The sequence below is a fragment of the Phyllostomus hastatus genome, unplaced genomic scaffold (assembly GCF_019186645.2).
Source record: "Phyllostomus hastatus isolate PE091 unplaced genomic scaffold, TTU_PhHast_1.1 phas_contig_34, whole genome shotgun sequence".
Lineage (NCBI taxonomy): Eukaryota > Metazoa > Chordata > Mammalia > Chiroptera > Phyllostomidae > Phyllostomus > Phyllostomus hastatus.
In genome coordinates, this window is record NW_025333857.1 from 23381639 (window position 1) to 23402954 (window position 21316).

The 21316-nt window shown below is 36.7% G+C and overlaps 1 protein-coding gene and 1 non-coding gene across 3 annotated transcripts in view; both read right to left on the bottom strand.

Annotated features, from left to right (window-relative positions):
• The window catches only part of KDM4C (lysine demethylase 4C), a 381686-nt gene that overhangs the window by 324464 nt on the left and 35906 nt on the right, over positions 1-21316 (bottom strand). For both annotated transcript variants that reach the window (XM_045840410.1, XM_045840409.1), the window contains exons 2-4: positions 14442-14602; positions 5840-6015; positions 4428-4542 (exon numbers count right to left, since the gene is read on the bottom strand). In XM_045840410.1, coding sequence (XP_045696366.1) covers positions 4428-4542; positions 5840-6015; positions 14442-14585 — 435 coding nt within the window. In that variant the 5' untranslated portion in view covers positions 14586-14602. The remainder of the gene's footprint in view (positions 1-4427; positions 4543-5839; positions 6016-14441; positions 14603-21316) is intronic.
• Positions 6402-6530, bottom strand: LOC123820308. Its single transcript, XR_006785940.1, has one exon. It is a non-coding gene; the product is annotated as a small nucleolar RNA SNORA19 (small nucleolar RNA).

Genomic DNA, 21316 nt, shown 5'->3' on the forward strand with positions numbered 1-21316 from the left:
GTTCCTATCTCACCCTCCTCTCTTCCTCCTTTACTTGACTTGAACTTATTCCTCTAGCCCCAAGTCAGATGCCCCCTTCCCACAAGAATGTCTTTCCTTCAATGCCAAGATTGCTCTAAGTGCCTCTCCTCCAGGTTCCATGGAACCCCACATTTGCCTTTATGGCCCAGTTCCTTATAACTCTTTGCCCCACTGCCCCTCGGGGAATTATTTAAGAATGAGGACCCTCTTTCATCTTTGCACCCTACACAAACTGTTTCACTTACATCCCCTCATCTTCTCAAAAAACTCCCATCTACACATACACACACAAACTATGATTTATTTTCAATCATTCTTTTAAGATTAAAGAAAACACTCATAACTAGAAACTAGGGGAAAGTGAACTAGAAATTGATGACTATAATCCCTTTTAAAATAATGCCATGAACCATAACAAGCCAGTTCCCAATACAATTTAAATATTGAGCTGAACAGTTCAACAATACAAAGATACTATAGTAGTGAGCAAAATGATACATGGGCTTTTTCAATGATCATTCATAGCAATGATTTCAGATGTTCCTGACAGTTACAGGTTATCCTTACACTCCCTCTTCATCACTCTCTTTAATGTACTCTCTTTCTTATTATTCTCTATCCACCTCAAGGGGACAAATACAAGTTATTTTTCATTTGTTTGAATTTAGGTGTCTTGAGTGTGATTACTTTTGTTTACCAGTAGCAGTTTACAACATCTCTCTCATGTCATTCTTTATGCCTCAAAAGCATCGAAAATGTCAGCTCTGCTCTGAAGCTACTAAATGCTCCCACAGAGCCTACAAAAAATCCATAACATACTATGTCTTGTCGGTCCTACCAAAATGACAGATTCCTGCCTCCCAAATCTATACATAATGAGGAAGGTTTAAAACTGTATGTTTACAAACTAGTGGATTTTGTTTATTGGGTTTAATAATTTAAGTTACTTAAATCTGAAGCCTAAAGTCAATGTTGGCTTGAAGCAATGCCAATGTGTAACTGGTTTACAAACACAAGCAGTAAATTGATAAGCATAGTAAACCAAAGTCTATCAGCCTCATCTGTGCAGGAAACAATTGTTATTTTACTACCAACTATGGAAAGCTAGTTCGGGGCTTTTTATATAAATTGTTCTTAAAATTGTCCCAAAAAGCCTGCTTCTAACTCTTAATCATATATGTAAAAAGGAACAAAGAACTTAATGATCCAAAGGGGTGGTTAAAAAAAATAACTTAGACTAAGTTTTATTTTATTTTAGACCACTTAGACATACAACCTATCAGCCCAGTATCCAGATGATTCCTCAAGCTCACTTTTCCTTTCAGAAGCCTGAAAACATGCCAGAATATCACAGAGAAGAAACTGCAGAGAAGGCCCAAAATGAACCATCAGCTCAGGAGAAATTTGTAGTTGACATCGACCTAGTTTTACACGTTTACACAACTATGAGATTGACCATAAGTAATTGCTTCCTTAAAACTGGTGTGGGGGAAAAGAGCACCTGACACCCTCTCTACTGGCCTCAAAAATTTGTAAAAGCAATTTAACTGCTCTGGGCCTCAAGTGTAAAATATCAACACTATTTACATGCCCTCACCCATTCCAATGGAAATCCCACAAAACCTGGTTTAATAAGACAAGGTACCATGTTCTGTAAGAAAGCCTTAGTGGTAATAGCACTCATCTTACCAAAAAAGTAACCATAACATGTCAAACTTAAAAGACAGTTGTTATTACTAAAGAATGAATCAGTAATACACTTGGAACTAAAATATCAAAAATAGCAACAATTTAATAAAAGTACAATTTCAAATTGGCAGTACAGAAATGACTGGAACACACTGAAATGATCCTCTGGAAAGCAATACTGAAAATGTTTCTAAAGCCAAAATAGTATTAAAAATTTCTCAGATCTTTGGTGGGGAAATACATACACAAATACACACACACTCACATAAACTAAAAGGCCAAAGGGAAATCATAAAAAGGCTACTTCTGTTTATTATGCTTATGAGTAATACTTTTTCTTCATATTTTTCCCTATTTTCCATTTTTCTACCTGAGTGTGTACTACCCTTATTGAGAAACAAAAAGTTCTCAATACAGAAGTTACTTACACTAGTGAAAAATCAGGAGAATGAAGAAAGGATGTTTCCTCTTTTTTAACTTTTATTTTTAATATTTCAAACATATACATATTTACTGAGCCTCAATTACCAACACTTTGCCTGACTTCATTCAACCATACCGATTCCACTTTGTTTTCTGAGGTATCTTATAAATAAATCCAAGACTCCATGTTGTTTCACCAGTATATTTTTCAAGTGTGCATCTTCAGTTGATAAGAAAAAACATTTATATAGCCACCATGCCATCATTACATCTCAAAGTGACAACAATAAATCCACAGTATCATCTAATACCCAGTCCATATGAAAAAAAAAAAGAATAGTCCTTTCATTAATAGCATTCAACAACACAAAATCCATACAGAAAATTTGAAAATGTGACACTACCTCATATCCAGAATGTATAAAAACCTATAAATCAGTAAGAAAAGCATGACACAAAAGAAAAATGTACAAGAGGTTGAACAGGTAGAAGATACTACTACATATATCCAACAGAGTAGCTGAAATTAAAAGACTGATGATAATAGCATCAGAGAGAATGTGGAGCAATGGGAACTCACAGACATTGCTATAGGAAGGTGTGAACTAGAAAATAGTTTTATTTAAAGCTAAACACATGAATATCTTATAACCACTCCTAGGCATGCACACTATAGAAACCGTTCCATACTCTGGGAAGCATAAAGCATTCACAGAAGTTTTGAGCACAAAGCCAAAACTAGAGAGGACCAAAATGATCATTAGTAGTAGAAAAATAATAAACTGTGGTGCATTCATATAACAGAATATACAGCAATGAAAATAAATGAACTACAGGTACACATGATACAGAAAAAGTTTAGAAATATGATAAGGTGTGACAGAAGGCAGACAGATAAGAATATACTGAACGATCCTTCTAGTCATATAGTTTTGAAACAAGATACAATTAGCTTCATTTTTAAAGAAAAGAAAAGAATGATTACCTTGAAGTCTGAATAGTGATTATCCTTAGAGAAAAAGGGGAGAGTATTATACTAGGTAAAGAAGGTGTACTGGGGTACTCTAGCATGCTGGTAATGTTTTTCCTGATGTCAGTGATGACTCATGGCATTCACCTTACAATAATTCATGAAGATCTAACTTTATGTTTTATGCACTTTCCAGCTTGTTCTGTTTTTCAAAATATAAATGGTATAAAAATACATAATTGACTCAGGCAAGGAGTGTCAATGAATGCAAATTCATTGGGTGAAAGGCTGTTGGGGAAAAAGATACTCATCTATTCTCTAAGTAACACCCTATAGATCACTATTGATTATAAGGAGATGTCCTTGACTGGATCCTTCAAATGGGGAAAAAACGTTTATAAATAACATTATTGAGACAATTAAGGATCTATGAATATGGTCTGTATATTAGATGACATCATATAAATGTCAAATTGCCTTGTAATTAGCAGACACATGTTGAAATAATTAAAAGTGAACTGTCATGATGTCTGCAACTTATTTTCAAATGTTACAGCTCAGAGACAGAGACAGAGCAACAAAACATAAAGCAAATTTGCCAAATACAACTGGTGAATCTAGGTAAAGGGTATTCAGATGTTCATTGAACTACTTCAACCTTTTGCTAATTTTTCAAAATAGAGCAATGGGAGAGGGATAAAAGGTTTGAAAAAAGGGAAAAAAATTAAAAATAAGAATTACCAAAAGGCAAAAAGGACTGGACTATATCTAGTAGGTTATGCCCTCCTGAAACCAGAAAGATTGTACTAATATGTACTTTTTAAAAAAATTCTCACAGTTCATGGAAGAAAAGAGGATAAGTCTGTTCAAATATATCTTTTTTAAATTATTAAGGGAAAACTATAGGAATATATTTTAAAATACTGCTTTTGCCTTAACGTGGTATTCTGGGTATTTCTTGTTTTCCAAATACATTCACCATGAGCTTTGTTTTTTAAAAAATTTAATGTAATTTAAGGAATAGTCAGATAGTTACATACTATAAATTAGTACTATTATACTAATACTATTAGTATTATTATACTATACTACATACTACTCTATATATTACTGTTGAATAATCAGGTATGTGTTCAACTAGCTCATTTCAATTCAAAAATACCAGCTGCAGAAATTCCATTGATGTGTCTTTTCTTCTTCTTGTCCCACGAGAAATTATGAATCACACAAAGCACAACAAATGACTACTTCTCAACTACCTAAAATGGTCACAGTAGTAACATAAAATGATCCTTTACAAAGCCTATTATAAATATAAATATACCTCATCATATATGCTCCCATTAATGTCTGCTCCATAGATGGGTGCCACAAAAGTTAAGTTCTTCCAGTACTTGCGCTCCAAATCTTCATAATCCAAGTATCTTGGAGTACAATATCTGGAAAAGGTGGATGAAAATAGTAAGTGCAAAATAGTTAAGACAATTTTAAGATTTTTCTCCACCCATTTGATTTAAATCACTTCTAAAGAAAATTCTATTAAAATGAAAACACTGCCACAATTTTGATGTCAAATTTAACAAGCAAATATACATATGTGTTTATCATACATATCTGAACACTCTTCAGATTCCTAAATAACACTATGAAAACTTCCTACTTTTAACTAGTAAGGAAAATACTTTCTTGAAAGTATCAATAATAGAAACAGAAAAGTACTTAAAAATTCATTTTTTTAGCTTTCAAAGTATATTTTTAAATCTTCTACCAATTATACTAGACATTGTCCCTAAGTGGATATCCATGGGGGACTGGTTCTAGAACCCCCACCATGGATATCAAAATCTACAAACACTCAAGTCTCTTATATAAATGGATAGTATTTGCATATAACCTACTCATATCATCCCATACACTTTAAATCATCTTTAGATTACTTATAATACCTAAAATATAAATGCTATGTAAATAGCAATTATACTACATTGTTTAAGAAAAAAAATCTGTACGTGTTCAGTATAGCCACAACCATCTTGTGCCTAATTATACAGTACATGTCAGCAACAACATAACATTTTTTAAGGTATTTTCAACCCACAGTTGGCAACTAATGCAATAATAGTAGCCCTTCAAGTCATTCGAGGATTTTCTTTTTTTTTTTTTAAGATTTTATTTGTTTTTAGACAGAGGGGAAGGGAGGGAAATAGAGAGGGAGAGGAACATCAATGTGTGGTTGCCTCTTGCGCAACCCCTACTGGGGAACTGGCCTGCAACCCAGGCGTGTGCCCTGACGGGGAATCGAACCAGGGACCCTTTGGTTCATAGGCCGGTGCTCAATCTACTGAGCCACACCAGCCAGGGGCAAGGATTTTCTTTTTAAATCACTCATCTTCTAGTATGTATAGTTTATCATTTAAGACTTAAACAATGTCACACAAAGAAAATTTGCCTTACAAAGATGAATCATGAGTATAATCAAAAACTCATGGCAACTATAGAAAAACCTATTTAGAGATATCATTAATGAGATGGTAAAACAAGGAACACTTTCTTAGCAGTAAACTAAATCTAAGTGGGCAACTACCTGAAGAACAGAAACAGTTAAATTAGGAGTAAAAGAGATTGTGCAGGAAACTTATTTTCATTTTCACTACCAGTTACTTTGTCTACTTGGTTTCTGACCATATCCAAGTGTACCTTTGAAAGAAATAAAAATAGCAAACCAAATTCACTCACTTGCCACTGTTGGCCAGCTGCCTGAACTCCTTCACTGTCATGGCTTTTTTCTGGATGTTGTATTGAGTGAACAGTCCTGACTGCCCTGTGACCATCTGCTGAATCGGTGCTGGGATTAGCAAATTATCAATGTCATCATAGCACTGCCTTGGCTTCCACTCCTTAGGAGGAATCACCTGAAAATAAAGTAAAATATTAGCTTGAAAATATTCCAAGTAGTTATTTAGCTTGCATATTCCAGCAGAATACATGTGAAGAATCTGTCAGCATTCCTATGACAAATATGTGAAAGAACCATGAAGATTCAGATTAAGGAAAATGTTCGTATTCTCCCAAACATCCACCTTACTGATAATGATTTTTTCACAAAGCAAAAATGACTGAAGACTCACTATACCAAATACTATACTTGAATTAACTTCATTTTTTAGTTGATACTGTTAATGTCCCAATTTTAAATGTAAAATTGAGAGACAGAACTATCCTAACTTCTAAAGTTCAGGTACTATTTATACAAATGAGAAAAAATAAGTAAATATTTGTTTAGTATATACATTTTTTAACTTGTCTGAAGGTGACTGACAGTAATGGCTAAGTTAGTCATACTACCAATTTACCTCCAAAAGTTTGTTTAGCACATCAGAAATATGTTTTCTCTTAACATAAAGCCTAAAGGCAATACAATGTGCACTAGTCAATATATTTTTTACTACCTTTCATACAATATGACAAATAGAGTGGTATGCTCGTAAATATTTAACAACCAGTTTTCTGGGGAAGTTGGGGAAACCTTGACTTGGAGCTTTTGCCCATTTCCATGGTAACCACTCCCACCATGGCCAATATGAGCTTACCAATATGACATCACCAAACATGGAGTAAGAAAAAGATGTGAACTATTAATTCCAATGTGCCTGTGTGAGATTGCTCAGCCCACACTCATTTGCCACAGTTACAGTATTGCCCCATTCCCAATAGTCAAATAAACAACGTGCATACTGAGACTTCCTAGGAATGAGCCTTCCTAGTGCTGTGAGATCACACTATCCAATTAAAAAATTGCTCATCAGTGCATGCTTCTGACTGATTTATGAACAAAATGGGGAACTGTGAACCAAAAAAAAAGGGGTCTACAGAAAGTAACTACACAGGATGTTATGATCATAAATTCCTAACTGCCCAGATCATGGTGGGTAGTCATACCCTAGGCATACAACGTCTTTAGTGAAAGGTGTCCCTTTGCCTTAAGCAAGCCCTGTCCCTTGTCTCTGTGCATCTCTGGGTTAACATGCATTTGAAATAGGCCACATCCACCCTCAAGAGAAGACATAATCTTGTCAACTATCCTGTAATCCAATCCCACCTTGCTTTTCTCCCACCTCCATGTAATCTTCCTTAGTTCCCTCCTTAATTCCAAGTGCATAAAAGAAGCTGCAAAACTGTTATCCTCTGGAGCATTTGAGAGCTTGCTCCCCAGCACATGATGTCAGTATGGCTTAAATACACTCTTACAAAAAAGTTTCAGAAAAATTTGAACATAAGATGTCAAGCACAATAATAACTTAATTTTCATCGGCAATATGGGGACATTACACATTTTATTTCCTCCAAGGTATATTAATTTAAAATGAGATCATAGATAACCATACTATGTTACTAAAAACATACTCAATACTTCAAAATATGGGTAATCGTACCAAATGGCTATAGATAAACATACATTTTCTTGAACACATGTGAAAAGAGGAGGTTATATTTAACAACATTATAAATACTAACTTCTTCATCAGAACTAAGTCTGAGTAATTAAAAAAAAGTAAAACATGGATTTAGGGTAGAGAATAGCTATAGGGTTAGGGCTAATATGCACGTTAGAGGTTAAATTATGGTTAGGGATTAGGATTAGGGTTAAGGTTAAAGTTAGTTTAGGTTAAGAATTGGGGTTAGGGTTAGTGGTTAGGTTGCTTTGGTTTTTGTTAAGAATAGATTAGAGTTAGTGTTAGGGTAAGAGGATTAGGGTAAGAGTTAAGGTTAAGGTTAATACATACAGTTAAGTTTAGAGTTAGGGTAAGGGCTATAATTAGGGTTAAATTTAAAGTTAGGGTTAAGATTAGAGGTTAGGATTATGGTTATGCATTAAGTTAAAGTTACAATTAATGTTAGGTTGAGTTTTAGGATTAGGGTTACAGTTAGGGTTAGGTATGGTATTAGGGTTAGTTTTAAGGTTCAGTTTAGAGTTCACATTAAGAACAGAGTTACTGCTGGAATAACAATTAAATTTAGATTTAGAATAAGGGTTAAAATTAGATCATTTAAGAGGAAGGTTAGTTTTAGTTTTGAGATTAGGATTATGGTTTGGGTTATAATTACGATTATAGATTAGGATAAGAGTTCGGGTTAGGGTTATATAGGATTGGGATTGAGGTTAATATTAGTGTTAAAGTTAAAGAGTTAGAGTTAATTTTAGGGTTAAATTTGTGATTACCAGGTAGATTAGGGTAAATTATTAGATTTAGTATTAGTGTTAGTGTTACAGTTTAAGTTAGGATTGAGGTTAGGTATAAATTTAAGGTTAGGGTTAATGTTAGAGGTTAGGTTAGGGTTGTGTTGGGGTTAGGACTAAAGTTGGGATTAGGTTTAGAAATAGGTTTAAGGTTACAGTTAGTGTTAAAGTTCAGATTACGCTTTGGGTTGGGAATAGGATACAGGGAAACATTGGGTTAGGGTTACTATAAGGTTATGGTTAGATTGGGGTTAGGGTAAGGTATATGCTTAGGTGTAGAGTTAATGTTATGATTATAGGTTAGTGTTAGCACAAAAGTTAGAGTTAGTATAGGATTAGGGTCAAAGTTAGAATTGAGGTTAGGTATAGGTTTAAGTTTAGGGTTAGTGTTAAAAGTTAGGATAGGTTTTGGGTTAGGATTAGAACTAGTGTTACAATTAATTTTAGGTGTAGGTTGGGGTTAGAAGTAAGGCTAGGGATTGGGTTAGATTAGTGATAGGTATATAGTTAGTGCTAGGGTTATGGTTATGTTCAAGTTTATGGTTGAATTTAGGATTTAAATGTTACAGTTAGGTTTAAGATTGGGTTTCATGTTAAGATTAGGGTCAGCTTTAAAAAAACATTTTTTTATTACGGTAAAAGATGTAGCATAAAAATTGCCATCTAGACTATATTCAGTGATATTAAGTACTTCATTTTGTTGTGCAACCATCATCATCATCCATATCCACAACTCTATTCATCTTACGAAAACTGAAACTCTATACCCATTAAAAAAACTCTTTTGGCCCTGGCTGCTGTGGCTCAGTGGATTGAGCACTGGCCTTCTAACCAAATGGATGCCAGTTAGACTCCCAGTCAAGGCACATGCCTGGGTTGCAGGTCAGGTCTCCAGTAGGTGGCGCACAAGAGGCAACCACACATTGATGTTTCTCTCCCTCCCTTTCTCCCTCCCTTCCCCTCTCTCTGAAAATAAATAAACAAAATCTTTGAATTTTTTTTATTTAAAGTTTATTTTGTCTATTTTGAGCAGATACAGGTTAGTTTTAAAGTTATGTTTAGGTTTAGAATTAGAATTAGAATTAAGGTTACAGGCAGGTTTAAGGTAACGGTTAGTTTTAGGTTAAGTGTTAGCAGTAGGCTTAAGGATAAAGTTAGGATTAGGGTTAGAGGTATGGTTAAGGTTAAAAAGTTGGCATTAGAGTTAAGATTTAGGTTAGGTTTTGTTAAGATTAGGTTTAGTGTTAGAGGTTAGGTTACAATTTGGAATTAGGTAGGATTAAGGTTAGAGTGAGAGACATGGTTAGGTTTAGTGTTAAGGTGAGAGGTTAGATTAGGGTTTGAGTTAGGGGTAGACATAGGATTCAGTGAATGTTGATGTTAGGATTACTGTTAGAGTTAAGTTGAAGGTTTGAAAGCTAAGGTTAGGTTTATGATTAGGGTTAGGTTTAGGATCAGGGTTAGATTGGAAGAAAAAAACGGATTTGTTCACAATCCTATTTAAAAATAAATATATCTAATATAAAAATTAGTGTTACATTTCAAGTTAAATATGTTCTTTTCTTATGAAAAACAAGGCAGTTGCTTACCCAAAAAGAAAGTTTTGTGGCAATTTTTTACCCAAAAGTTAGAGAAGCAAAAAATACTATAAATTTACAAAAATCTAAATAGTACCTTTGTAAATATCAAGGGCATGTATTAATTTGATTAAATTGTTCAGACAGAACTTTTAAAAATTCATAAGGTCGGGCCTATAATAAAAATCTTATTTGGGGACTGTAATTTTATTTTATTTTTTTCTTTCAATTTTATTGTATTGGTTTCAGGTGAACAGTTTAATGGTCAGATAAAAATATACTTTACATACTGGTCCCCCAATTATTTCCAGTAGCCCAACTGGCACCATACATACTAATCACAATATTATTGACTATATTTCCTATGCTTTACTTACTTTCCCATAACTATTCTGTAACTACCAATTTGTACTTCTAGAGACTGTAATTTAAAATCTTAACACATTAGATATTCTTACATAGGAAATGGAAGCACAACATACTGAAGATTTTTAAAGATTCTAAAATTAAACCTTTCTTCTTTTTATCCTCACCAGAGAACATTTTTTTTTTTTCATTTCTCTTTAGAGAGAGAGAGAGGAAGGGAGAAAGGAAGGAGAGAGAGAAACATCAATGCAAAAGAGAAGTACTGAGTAGTTGCCTCGTGTATGCATTTGGACCAGGGATCATACACAACCCTACTGGGGACCAAACCCACAACCCAGGGATATGCCCTGACAAGGAATCAAACCCACAACCTTTCATTTACAGGACAATGTTCCAACCAATTGAACCACATCAGCCAACGCTAAACTTTTATATTTAATGAATCAAATGAATGAAGCCCGTTACTCCTAAAGTTCACCTTCCTGATTATACCAAAATAAAAAAAAATGTATTTTATATTAGAATTTTCCCAACCCCAGCTTATGCCCAACAGCCAGTACAAAATTTTTGACTAAAACCTGTATTTGCACTCCTTATCTTAAAATAAATTGCTATTACTACCATCTACCTACTGAGGAAAGAGCTAGAGGAATAGTAGTGTTTCTTACAATCTTTCTTCACCTTGAGGGCATAAGTCACTATGTGTACTTGCTAGGCTATTCCTGAAACTATATAATGTGCATAATCTATGGCTCAGGGGAGCCCATGTCCAGATTATTGTTGTGGAAGAATTCCACCCATTTTATATATAATAATGGTTCATCAAAATCTTCCTCCACCAAAATAATAGGAGCTTTACATTTAAGGAGGTAGTCACTCTTTTACTTTCCCAACTTGACCACCAACTTTATAGATAGAAAGTTAGGGTATAAAACCTCTTACTCTGGAAATAAAAGTTAAATCTGAAATATAAACCTAAAAGATGTTGGTAAAAGAAAAACCAAGGCAGACATCTGAGGCCAAAGTCACGTCTGGAAGAAAAACTACAATTATTTTCTTCAAATTATAAATTACAAATCAAAACCAATACATTAATTGATGCATTACAAAAAAAACCAATACATTAATTGATGCATTACAAAGACTCTCATGGGCAGCTCTGTTCCCCAGAGCTAGCCCTCAAAACAAACTAGCAACAATAACAGCTTTGATTTTTATAATTTGATATGATTTGATAGTTTTATATATTTATATTTCTGCAACTTTCAGAAAAAGAGAGGAAGTAGATGAAATTGAGTGACTTGATAGAAAAGATGACAAAGATGACTAAAAACAAATACCTCATTGTATTCCTAACATAAGTAAAAGGAAAGTATCACAAGTTAAATAAATGAATACGTCCAACATGCTCAATGAGTCTCACTTCAAAAAAAGTCTGGACTCAGGTGTGTTTTGTTCAACATTCAGAAAACTAATTGTACAATAGTTCTCATTAACTTCATTCTGTTCCATGATGCCAAAAGCGGCACAGGTGCACTTGTGCCTGACAATCCTTGTGAGGGTAGCTGCAGCTTCCTCTTCTCATGTTACTAAACATGCCACCCTGCTATAGGACTTTCACTAATCTCAGTGGAACACAATATGATGTATGTTCTCAAGAAACAAAGGGTGAGAAGAACAGGACAAAGGACTGCATTCAGAATCCAAAGAAGGGGACAGTCACCCCAACTCCTCTCCACCCAAATAAAGTTCTTGCTAGACCACTGCAAATTTATGATCAAAACTGTGTTTGTTCAAATGACTCTAAAATGATTATCATTCTCTTCAACTAAAGTATGACTATTCGCCCTGGCTGGTGTGGCTCAGGGAACTGAGTGCTGGCCTGTGAACCAAAGGTTCTCCACTTCGATTCCCAGTCAGGGCACATGCCTGGGCTACAGACTAGGTCCCCAGTAGGGCGTGTGCAAGAGGCGACCACACAGTGATGTTTCTCTCCCTCTCTTTCTCCCTCCCTTCTCCTCTCGAAATAAAATCTTTAAAGAATGACTACTCTCTTCCAAAATAATCTGGAAGTGTTGAGGTTCCAAAAATGGAATGTTTTAAAGAACTAACCCAATAAAGTGGTTAAACTAAAAATCACTCATCTGAGAAATTCATTATAAACCGTTACTTTCTCTGTTTTTTCTTCCTTTTTTATCTCTCACCCACCCCTAATAAATCTTCATTCAACTCAATATCTCCAAATTTTAAATCTTTTCTAGGAGGCACCTGAACCATACATAACAGAATGACAGACTTCAGAGAACAGATGTCAGAACAGTCCATGAACTGGGTTACTAGCAGCAGTAGCCATAATGCAGTAGGAGGACTTGAACATTGACCCTGCAATTCTGTAAGTTCTCTCTTCAACTACTGTCTGCTCTCAAAACTACAGGATTTTCCCACAGAGATGGGGATTCCAAGAAGAACTTGAGACCCAGCCACAGGTGAGTGGGCTCTGTGAGAGCTCAGAAACTTATGTAATGATGCCAAAAAATTTACAGAAACCCAGATTATGAATTTAACATTTAGCACAATAATGAAATGATGTAAATGCTATAAAATAAATTCTTCTAAGGGAAACTTTTCAATTGAAATAGATTTCCAGCCCTGGTCGGCGTAGCTCAGTGGATTGAGCGCGGGCTGCGAACCAAAGTATCGCAGGTTCGATTCCCAGCCAGGGTACATGCCAGGGTTGCAGGCCACGGCCCCCAGCAACTACACATTCATGTTTCCCTCTCTCTTTCTTTCTTCCTCCCATCCCTCTCTAAAAATAAATAAATAAATCTTAAAAAAAAAAAAAAGAAAAGAAAAGAAATAGATTTCCAGTATGGAGGGGACACACAATCCATCTCAAGTTGAAGTCAAAGGAGACAATCTCTCTTTCAAAGCTGTAATTTTGGGTCTATAGGTGCAAACCTGCAATGCAGTCCTCAGGGCCTTTGTAACCACTCCTGTGACTCTGAGCATATCACAGTTATCCCTGGGAGGACTCCCTGCTGCTGCAAACTAACAGTCACCATGTCCTCCTCTCCTCTGCTTTAAGATTCTGATGCTTCCCACTGTACTTCCTATAGCTACACAAGCCCAATACCATTTGGCCCCTTCCAGGGCTCTCACCTTACTTACTACCCACTTCCCTTGCCCACTGAGCCCCAGCTCCACAGATCCCCTTCCTATTCCTCCCATACATGAAGCTCAAATCAGCCTCCAGGTCTCTGGACTTGCTGTACTTTCTTTCCCCACATCTTGGAAGGTTGATTTCTTTATACCGTTTGGGTCCCTGCTTGAATGTCCTTATCTCACTACCCTAAGATGCTACCACTTGAATATAAGTTCCATAAAGGCAGGAATTTGTGCTGCTCCATCCCCCACCTCCTCCCATGTGTGCCACAGTGCCTGGTACCTAGTATGCACACTCCACCCTTGGTGAGCAGATAACTAAAAACAAAATAAAATAGGCAAATCTTTAAGAGAAAGAGAGTAAGATTGTTGCCCGGGGCTGGATGCATAGCAGGGAATATAGAGTGACTGCTAATGGATATAGCTTCTTCTGGGGGTGAAGAAGAGTTTTGGAATTATATGAGAGATTTCATACCATTGGTACGATATCTCTCATGGTATGAGAGATGAACTGACGATGTTCTGTGAATATACAAAAATACCACTGAATTGCATACTTTAAGTGGGGGAATTGTATGGTGTGGGAATTATATCTCAAACAATCTGGTAAAAAAATTTTTTAGAAAGAAAAATATAGAATGAAAAAAGAGAAGAGAGAGAGAAGGAAGAATGGGAGGGAGGAGGGAGGGGAGTAGTAGTTAAGGTTCAGGTTAATAACTGTCCTCTATGGGAAACTGACAAAAGCTATGAATACCCTCACTCCTCTAAAACTCATGTATCAATCCTTTTGGTTTCTATGAACTGTTTTTGTTTTAAAAAAAAAAAGACAGGTATTCTTTGAAGAAATCAAATGATCCCTCCATATGGATTAATAAGAACAAAGACTTTACAAATACCTTCCTTTGGAAGAAACAATTTCCCACAACATGAAGATTAAGAGCATAATTGAAAGGCCAAGTGATCATTCTGGTTTAAAGGATCTGAGGAGAATCACCTTTGCAAGACCAGCACGGTGGGCTCCTTTAGACTCCATGTATGCGAGGTACTTGTTGAACTCCCGGAATTCCTCCATGGAAGGTCTGAAGGTCATGATCTTACAGCTGGGATTCAGACGACTTTCTGCCTCTGCCACCTCCATGGTGGCTGGGGTGGTCTCTGCAGAGAGGAAGACATGGTCATCAGCAATGAATTATTACAGGGTTATGGCTAGTGATCATTTCTCCCAAATGATATGTAAGCTCCTCCAGCATCATGTCTTTTATTTACTTACTATTCCCTTCTACCATCCTATTATCCCTCATCTCTTTCTGGACTGCTGGAGTGGGGGGTGGATACTGCCTCTAGTCATTCTTCCTCTCAAGCTCTTATTCTTGGCATTGAATCACTGACCTAATTATTATCATTGGCCACCTCAAAATCCTTCCTAGTAAGAATGAATTTTCTCACTTTGCAAGTGAGTAAAAGTGTAGTTCCTATGTACCAGTTCTGAAAGAGATTCTCTCATACACACACTTGTATAAAGGCCCAGTCTAGGTTAAGTAGAAGATGGACAATGTTCAACATCCCCAGCACAGTTTACTCAGGTGTGCTTCCACTTGCCATCATTGTTTCCTACAATAGCCAGTAACCAGGCTAAAGTACTGGAGACACAGAAAGAGAGGTAAGGTTTATCTTCACCATACAAGCTCACTGACTAGAGATCAAACAAACTGCAATGCAAAACTGTGCACAGGAAGGAATAACTAATGCCACTCGGGTTACTAAAAAACGGATAGAAATAAGACTTATAAGAAGGCACAGGAGTTTGCCAGATGACAGTAAGAACAGTCCGAGCAGCAGAAATATTTGGAACTATTGAGGGTATGGAGAAGGCATATTAGTTTGTCTGGAGCTTAGAAAGAAAAGATTCTAGGGGATCAAAGTAGGAAAGTAGGCAGTAGGTTACATTACAAAAACACATACTTAATCTTTCCAGCAATAAATAGGTGATTCCTCAACAAACATTTATTGAACACCAGGCACAGGGAACTCAAAGGTGAATAAGAAGCACTGGTGTGCCTGCCACATGAAGGAGTCCCACCCATCCCACTTTCAAATGCAGTAATATGTCTGGCATCCAACAGTTCCAACAAAAAATCCTCTCAAAACAAAGCTTTCTTTTCATCGTTTTTTTTTAAATAAATTTAATTTGCCCGGCAAAAAAGACATTGAGAAATGAGGGATGGAGTAGATAAAGGGAAAACATGCAATGGGATAATAGTACGTTAAAACAGATCAGGGTTACAAATAAAGTTGTAGTCACCATTCATTTAAGGTTTAAAAAGCATCTGTCTCACCAAGTACATGTGAGGAAAATGGCCTACATCAAAATTAAATTCTGGCGCCTTTTCAGATTTTATTTATCTATATTTAGAGAGGGAAGGGAAGGAGACAGAGAGAGAGAGAGAGAGAGAGAGAGAAACATCAATGTGCGGTTGCTGGGGGTTATGGCCTGCAACCCAGGCATGTACCCTGGCTGGGAATCAAACCTGGGACACTTTGGTTCGCAGCCCGCGCTCAATCCACTGAGCTCATCCACTGAGCTACGCCAGCCAGGGCCAGAATTTCTAATCTAAAGGAAATATATTAATACACAGCAGAAAATATCCTGTGTTCTCCCTGCCAATGGGAGAGAGCATGCAAAAGATAAAACCTTCCAGGCCACTTCCCCACCCACTTACACAGGTACACATGCCCAAACTCATGGGCTGCAGGATGGAAGTCTCACCTCTCTACAGATTATACATGACCTTTTAGAGGTGTCCAGATCAGACCCTTGCATAACTATCATGGCCTTGCACCACAGCCTGCATTTACCTTGTGCTTCAGCAGTACTAATGGATTTGTGCTTCTCTGAACAAGTACAGCTCTCTATGCCTTTGCTCTAATTCCTCCTATTGAAGCATCCTTTACCTGTTTCCTTACCTGGCAAATTCCCTCCTGCCCACTGTCGAGGTTCCCAACCCTCTGGAGCAGGCTTGTATGATCCACCTGTGTATTTTTACCTTCCTTCCTACATTCCTCTTATAGGATTGCCTATTTCAATGTCTGGCATTTCTGAGCACACAATGAACTCTTGAGCTTCTCAAAGAAAAGGCAGGCTATCCATCTCTTTAAACCCTAACATCCAGTCTGCAACCCAGCCTGGCCCCTAGTATCTGCTACAATAACAACTTGCTAACTAAATGAAGGAATAAATACCAAAATGTTACTAAAATATTTACATAAAATAATACCAAATGCAGGGAAAAGAAAAACACTGGTCCCAAACACAGAAACATTACTTATAAAACAGATTCCAGACTGGTAAAGAATAATAGAATATAAATATCTGAGCAGTGAGAAAGTAGATGTCCCCAGATTACCTTTAGAGAAACATTTGGTACAGGGAAGGCAGCCTTACTTTTCCTGTAGCCAAAAAATAACAGTGGTCTGCATATTTCTCTAAGCAGAGGAAGAAGTCACTACCGAAAGAACTAGAAGCCCAGGCAGTCGCTCAACAAGTAGTTACAAATGCCAAAAAGCTGGGTAGGCACTCAGGAAGGAAAGAAACCAAATCCTAACAGTGTTGGAGCAAAGCAGACAGTAAATAAGTGCTCTGAAGAAGAAACCCAGCTAAGGGGATAGAGCATAAGGAGAAGGGGGAGTTATTTTATACCAGGGAGGCATTTCAGAGGCCTAAAGGAAGGACTAAAGCATATGGCTATCTGGATGAAGTGCAGTATAGGCTGAGGCAAGGGTAAGAAGCCTCTGGGGCTCTTCAAAGGAATAGTAAAAAAAGTGAGTGTAACTGGAACTAGGTATAACAAAGGAGAGAATGGTAAGAGAGGAGATGGGGGAAGGAGATGGGGATGAGAGAAGAGACCGGGAGAAACGGAGTTTGGTGTTTACTCTGAGTGAGAGGGCAAGTCATCTTGACCCTCCCTTTCTTGTACATTCCCATTCTTGATATTCTAATATGCTCTATTCAAGGAGAAGACACTTCTTTCTAAGGAAACTGTTCTGGACTATTTTCAGCATAAAAGTGAGCAGGTTTATCACTCTAGCTGTTGTATCAAAAAAGGACACGGTTAGAAGCAAAGAGGAAATTTACACCAATCCAGGCAAGATAAAATGATGACATGGATTGGTGGTAAGCAGTAAAAAGTGGTCAGGTTAAAGATATATTCTGAACAAAATTTTCTGACAGAAGTGAGAGAAATAGGAATCAAGATTTTTGGTCTAAAAAACAGAACATTGCCTCTGACAAGAAACTGATGCAATGAGACTAAGATACATAGCAAATTACTAATAATCAGAATTAAACCTTACCCCTTGACCTGGTTTGCTAACTGGTCTGTGAAATACGCTTTGCTTCTTCCTAATGTCACTACTTCGTTGATTATACAAAATGTTCTACCTGTCAATCAGATACATATTCTGAAGACCTAGTTAGCTTATCTTTAGATTATGTTTTAGACCTTGTCAATCTATAAAGTTCAGACTGAATCAATAAAAATTGTACAATCATCATAAAATTGAAAAGTTAAAAATATTTTAAGTGTTAAAGCATCTAAAAATTTAATGTTAATTTAACAACTCAAATCTTTGCTAATATGACAGGCAAAAAAATTCTGCTGTTAAGCTTTATTTCTTTGATTATTAGTAATACTGATCACTTTTGAATATTTATAACCATTTTCATTTCATTTTGCCTACTTGCTTTCTTTACACTTAAAAGGTAGTTTATTTGTTCCTTAAGTTTTTCCTAATACACATTTATCATTTCATTATTAAACTTAATAATGTTAGAATCAAATTCCCAGCAATCCTTCTTTCTGTTTTTCCTTTATTTTTCTGCACCAAGCAGAAAAGTAAATTTAAAATGTTCTCACAATGTTTCCCAGTCAGAGAAGGGCTGCTACATTTTGCAAGAAGCTTCTGTATAACTTTCAGCTGAAAGTGATGTAATAATCATTTTTTTCAATGCTACACCTCTGTAGAGACTGAGTCCCCAGTGAGTGACAACAGTATCTTTGTTATTTTGCTTCTATAGAGTTGGCCTCGATGTTTTTGAGACCTAAACCAAAGAACCATATTTATAGTTAGTACCCTAATAATTTTTTCTTTAATGAACTAAAGATCTTTTTCATTAAGTAAAGTCTAGCACTAATTCAAACTTCTATAACTCTCCCATACTTATCTGTAAATTTTACCTTATCATAAAGGAAAAATATCTATTCTCCTTACTCTTTATATACCTTTACTTGGCTGAAGCTTTTTCCTTCTAAATATAAATCTATGCCCTATATTGTTTTCCTTATACACAGTTTCTGTGAGTAAAAACTGATTGCTCTTATCCTATAAGTATTAGTTTCTAAGACGAGGCCTGCCTCAGAACTGGTCTGCACTGCTAACTGCCTTTGAAGAAACCATTTCTGGATCTGCTGTAGAGCGCAGCCCCCTGGGAGATGAAGCACTCATTGGGTAGACAGACAGTGCACTAGGCTAGGAAGAAAATGAACTAGGGCACAATTATCAGCTGTGCTAATGTTAGAAGAGAGCACTATTCCAGCTCTTCCGTGATTCCTCTTGAAAATTAACCCAAACCCTAGAGGCCAGGACATCCTCTCCTGTCCTTACTCACTCCTCCATGCCTACACTGAAATTTTTAAATGGAACTGAGCACCAAGGCTCAGGCCAAACAGGTGCTACTATCCTGCTCTACTCCAGTTCCCTGGGCTAAATTCACTGGAGGCTGAGCCTAGGCCACGCCTGACACAACTGGAAGCCTGGCCTTTGAGTTCCAAAACTTCAGCTCAACTAGTTGGGTCTCAGAGAGAGTCAAAGAAGCATTTGCTTTCAGACTGCTTTGGCCAGGCATTGTTTTGGGTTGAATTGTGTTCCTCAAAAAGATATGTTGAAACCTAACCCCCCAATACCTATTAAAGGGACCCTATTTAGAAACAGAGTCTTTACAAATGTAAAGTAAAGATGAGTTCATACTCGGTTAGGGTGGACCCTAGTCCAGTATCGCTGGTGTCCTAAAAAGAGGAAAAGACAGACACAGTAGGAAAAACAATATGTGATGACAGAGGCAGACTAGACATATAGCTGTGAACCAAGGAATGCCAGCAATCACAAGAAGCTGAGAAAAAGGCACAGAGCAAATTCTCCCCTACACCCTTTACAGAAAACACGAACCTATGACACACCTTGTCTTTGTCCTCCTAGTCTCCAAAACTGTAAGAGAATAAACTCTCATTTTAAGCCATACATTTTTGTGCTAATTTGTTGAAGCAGCACTAGGAAACTAATGCAGGCATCTAGGGCCAGACCGGATGGAAAGATGTAGAATGAACATTCCCTACCACCCAGCTTTATCAATAGTGAAGCTCGTAATACTCTGAGACTTGTGTGCAAAAGAGAAGTGGCAGGCCACCTTGAAAACTCTACATTAGCCATAAGCGCACCTATTCAGATATTGAGCTACAAGAGGACATCTGGCTTTGAAGGCTGCCCCTTTCTGTCATCTCAGAAACCCATAGCCCTAGGGCTATAAGTTAAAAAGCAAGACAGCAAAGAAAAGCCCTTAATCCACTGGTTGTTTTTGGCAGAGCCAGGCCTCACTAGGCTCCCAGAGACCTGGGCAGTTTTGCTTTATCCTTTTGGTCCCATTCACATCACCATTTCATCTTGCTTCATCAGCCTACACATACCAAGAGTAGAAATAGAAAGATGAGCTTAAAGAGATGATTCCTGGACAGAAGACCAAGGCAAAAATAAATAAATAAATCTATGCAAAAGTTTCTTTTACTGCAGTTGAGAGATTCTAGGATGGGTCCCAGGAGAACGTTCCTAAGGAAAAATGATCCAAGTAAATAAGTAATTTTCTCCATCAGTCTATGATGGCCTCTCTTATACTCTTGGTAAATGAGAGCAGGCAGAAGTCATCTTCCTGCACAAACTGAAGAAGTCTTCCTCTTCTCTTGTTCACCAAAGATCTGGCAAGATTAACAGGAATGTGGGCACACAGGCTGTCATCATCTCAAGTAAGCATGCAGAAGACAGTGTTGGAACCAACAAAATTACCCTGAGGATTCACTCCTGGTTTCACCCAGTATGCATCATTTACTGGGTCAAACTATATCTAGGCCTGGACTGCAGTGGATCAGGGGAAGCATTTTTGTCTTACATGAAATGCTCAAAAACTAACTGATTCTAGATGCAAACATGCAACCTCCTCCAATGACTGATTACATGTAACTTCTAATTTATTTCTGTCCACTTCAGCCTCAAGTCAATTTTCCAAACACTGAGTCAAATTTTAATTACATCTCTCATTTCCTAGCTTTTCCTTTCTCTAGCTCTTTCACTACCTTAAGTGTCCAACAATAGAGGCCTGGTTGAATCAAGCTAGTTCTTCCAACACAGGACAGGCAACATCAAAGGAAGAAGGAAAATCTCCAAGTATAGATCTGGAGGGATTTCCAAATTATTCTCTTAAATTAATAAAGCAAAGTGTAGAACAGAGTTTATAATATTCTATTTTGTGTATAGAAACAAGACCAAAACCAACAAAAATGGTTACCTGCAAGGAAAAGAAGAGACAGGAAAAGAAGATATATTCACAAAACTTCTGTGAATATAGCTCTACATATAGTTTTAACTCGAATCAATAAATGGTTTATAAAATTTTAAAACAAAATTTTAAAAGGCCTTAAAAACTGGAAAAAAAAAACAAAACAAAACCCTAATCACAGTGTATTGTTAAGTCAGTGGCATAAGCAAACAAAGAAAAGAATTGTTTAAGGAACTTTGAATCATAGTATTTAGGCTGTAAATCCTAAC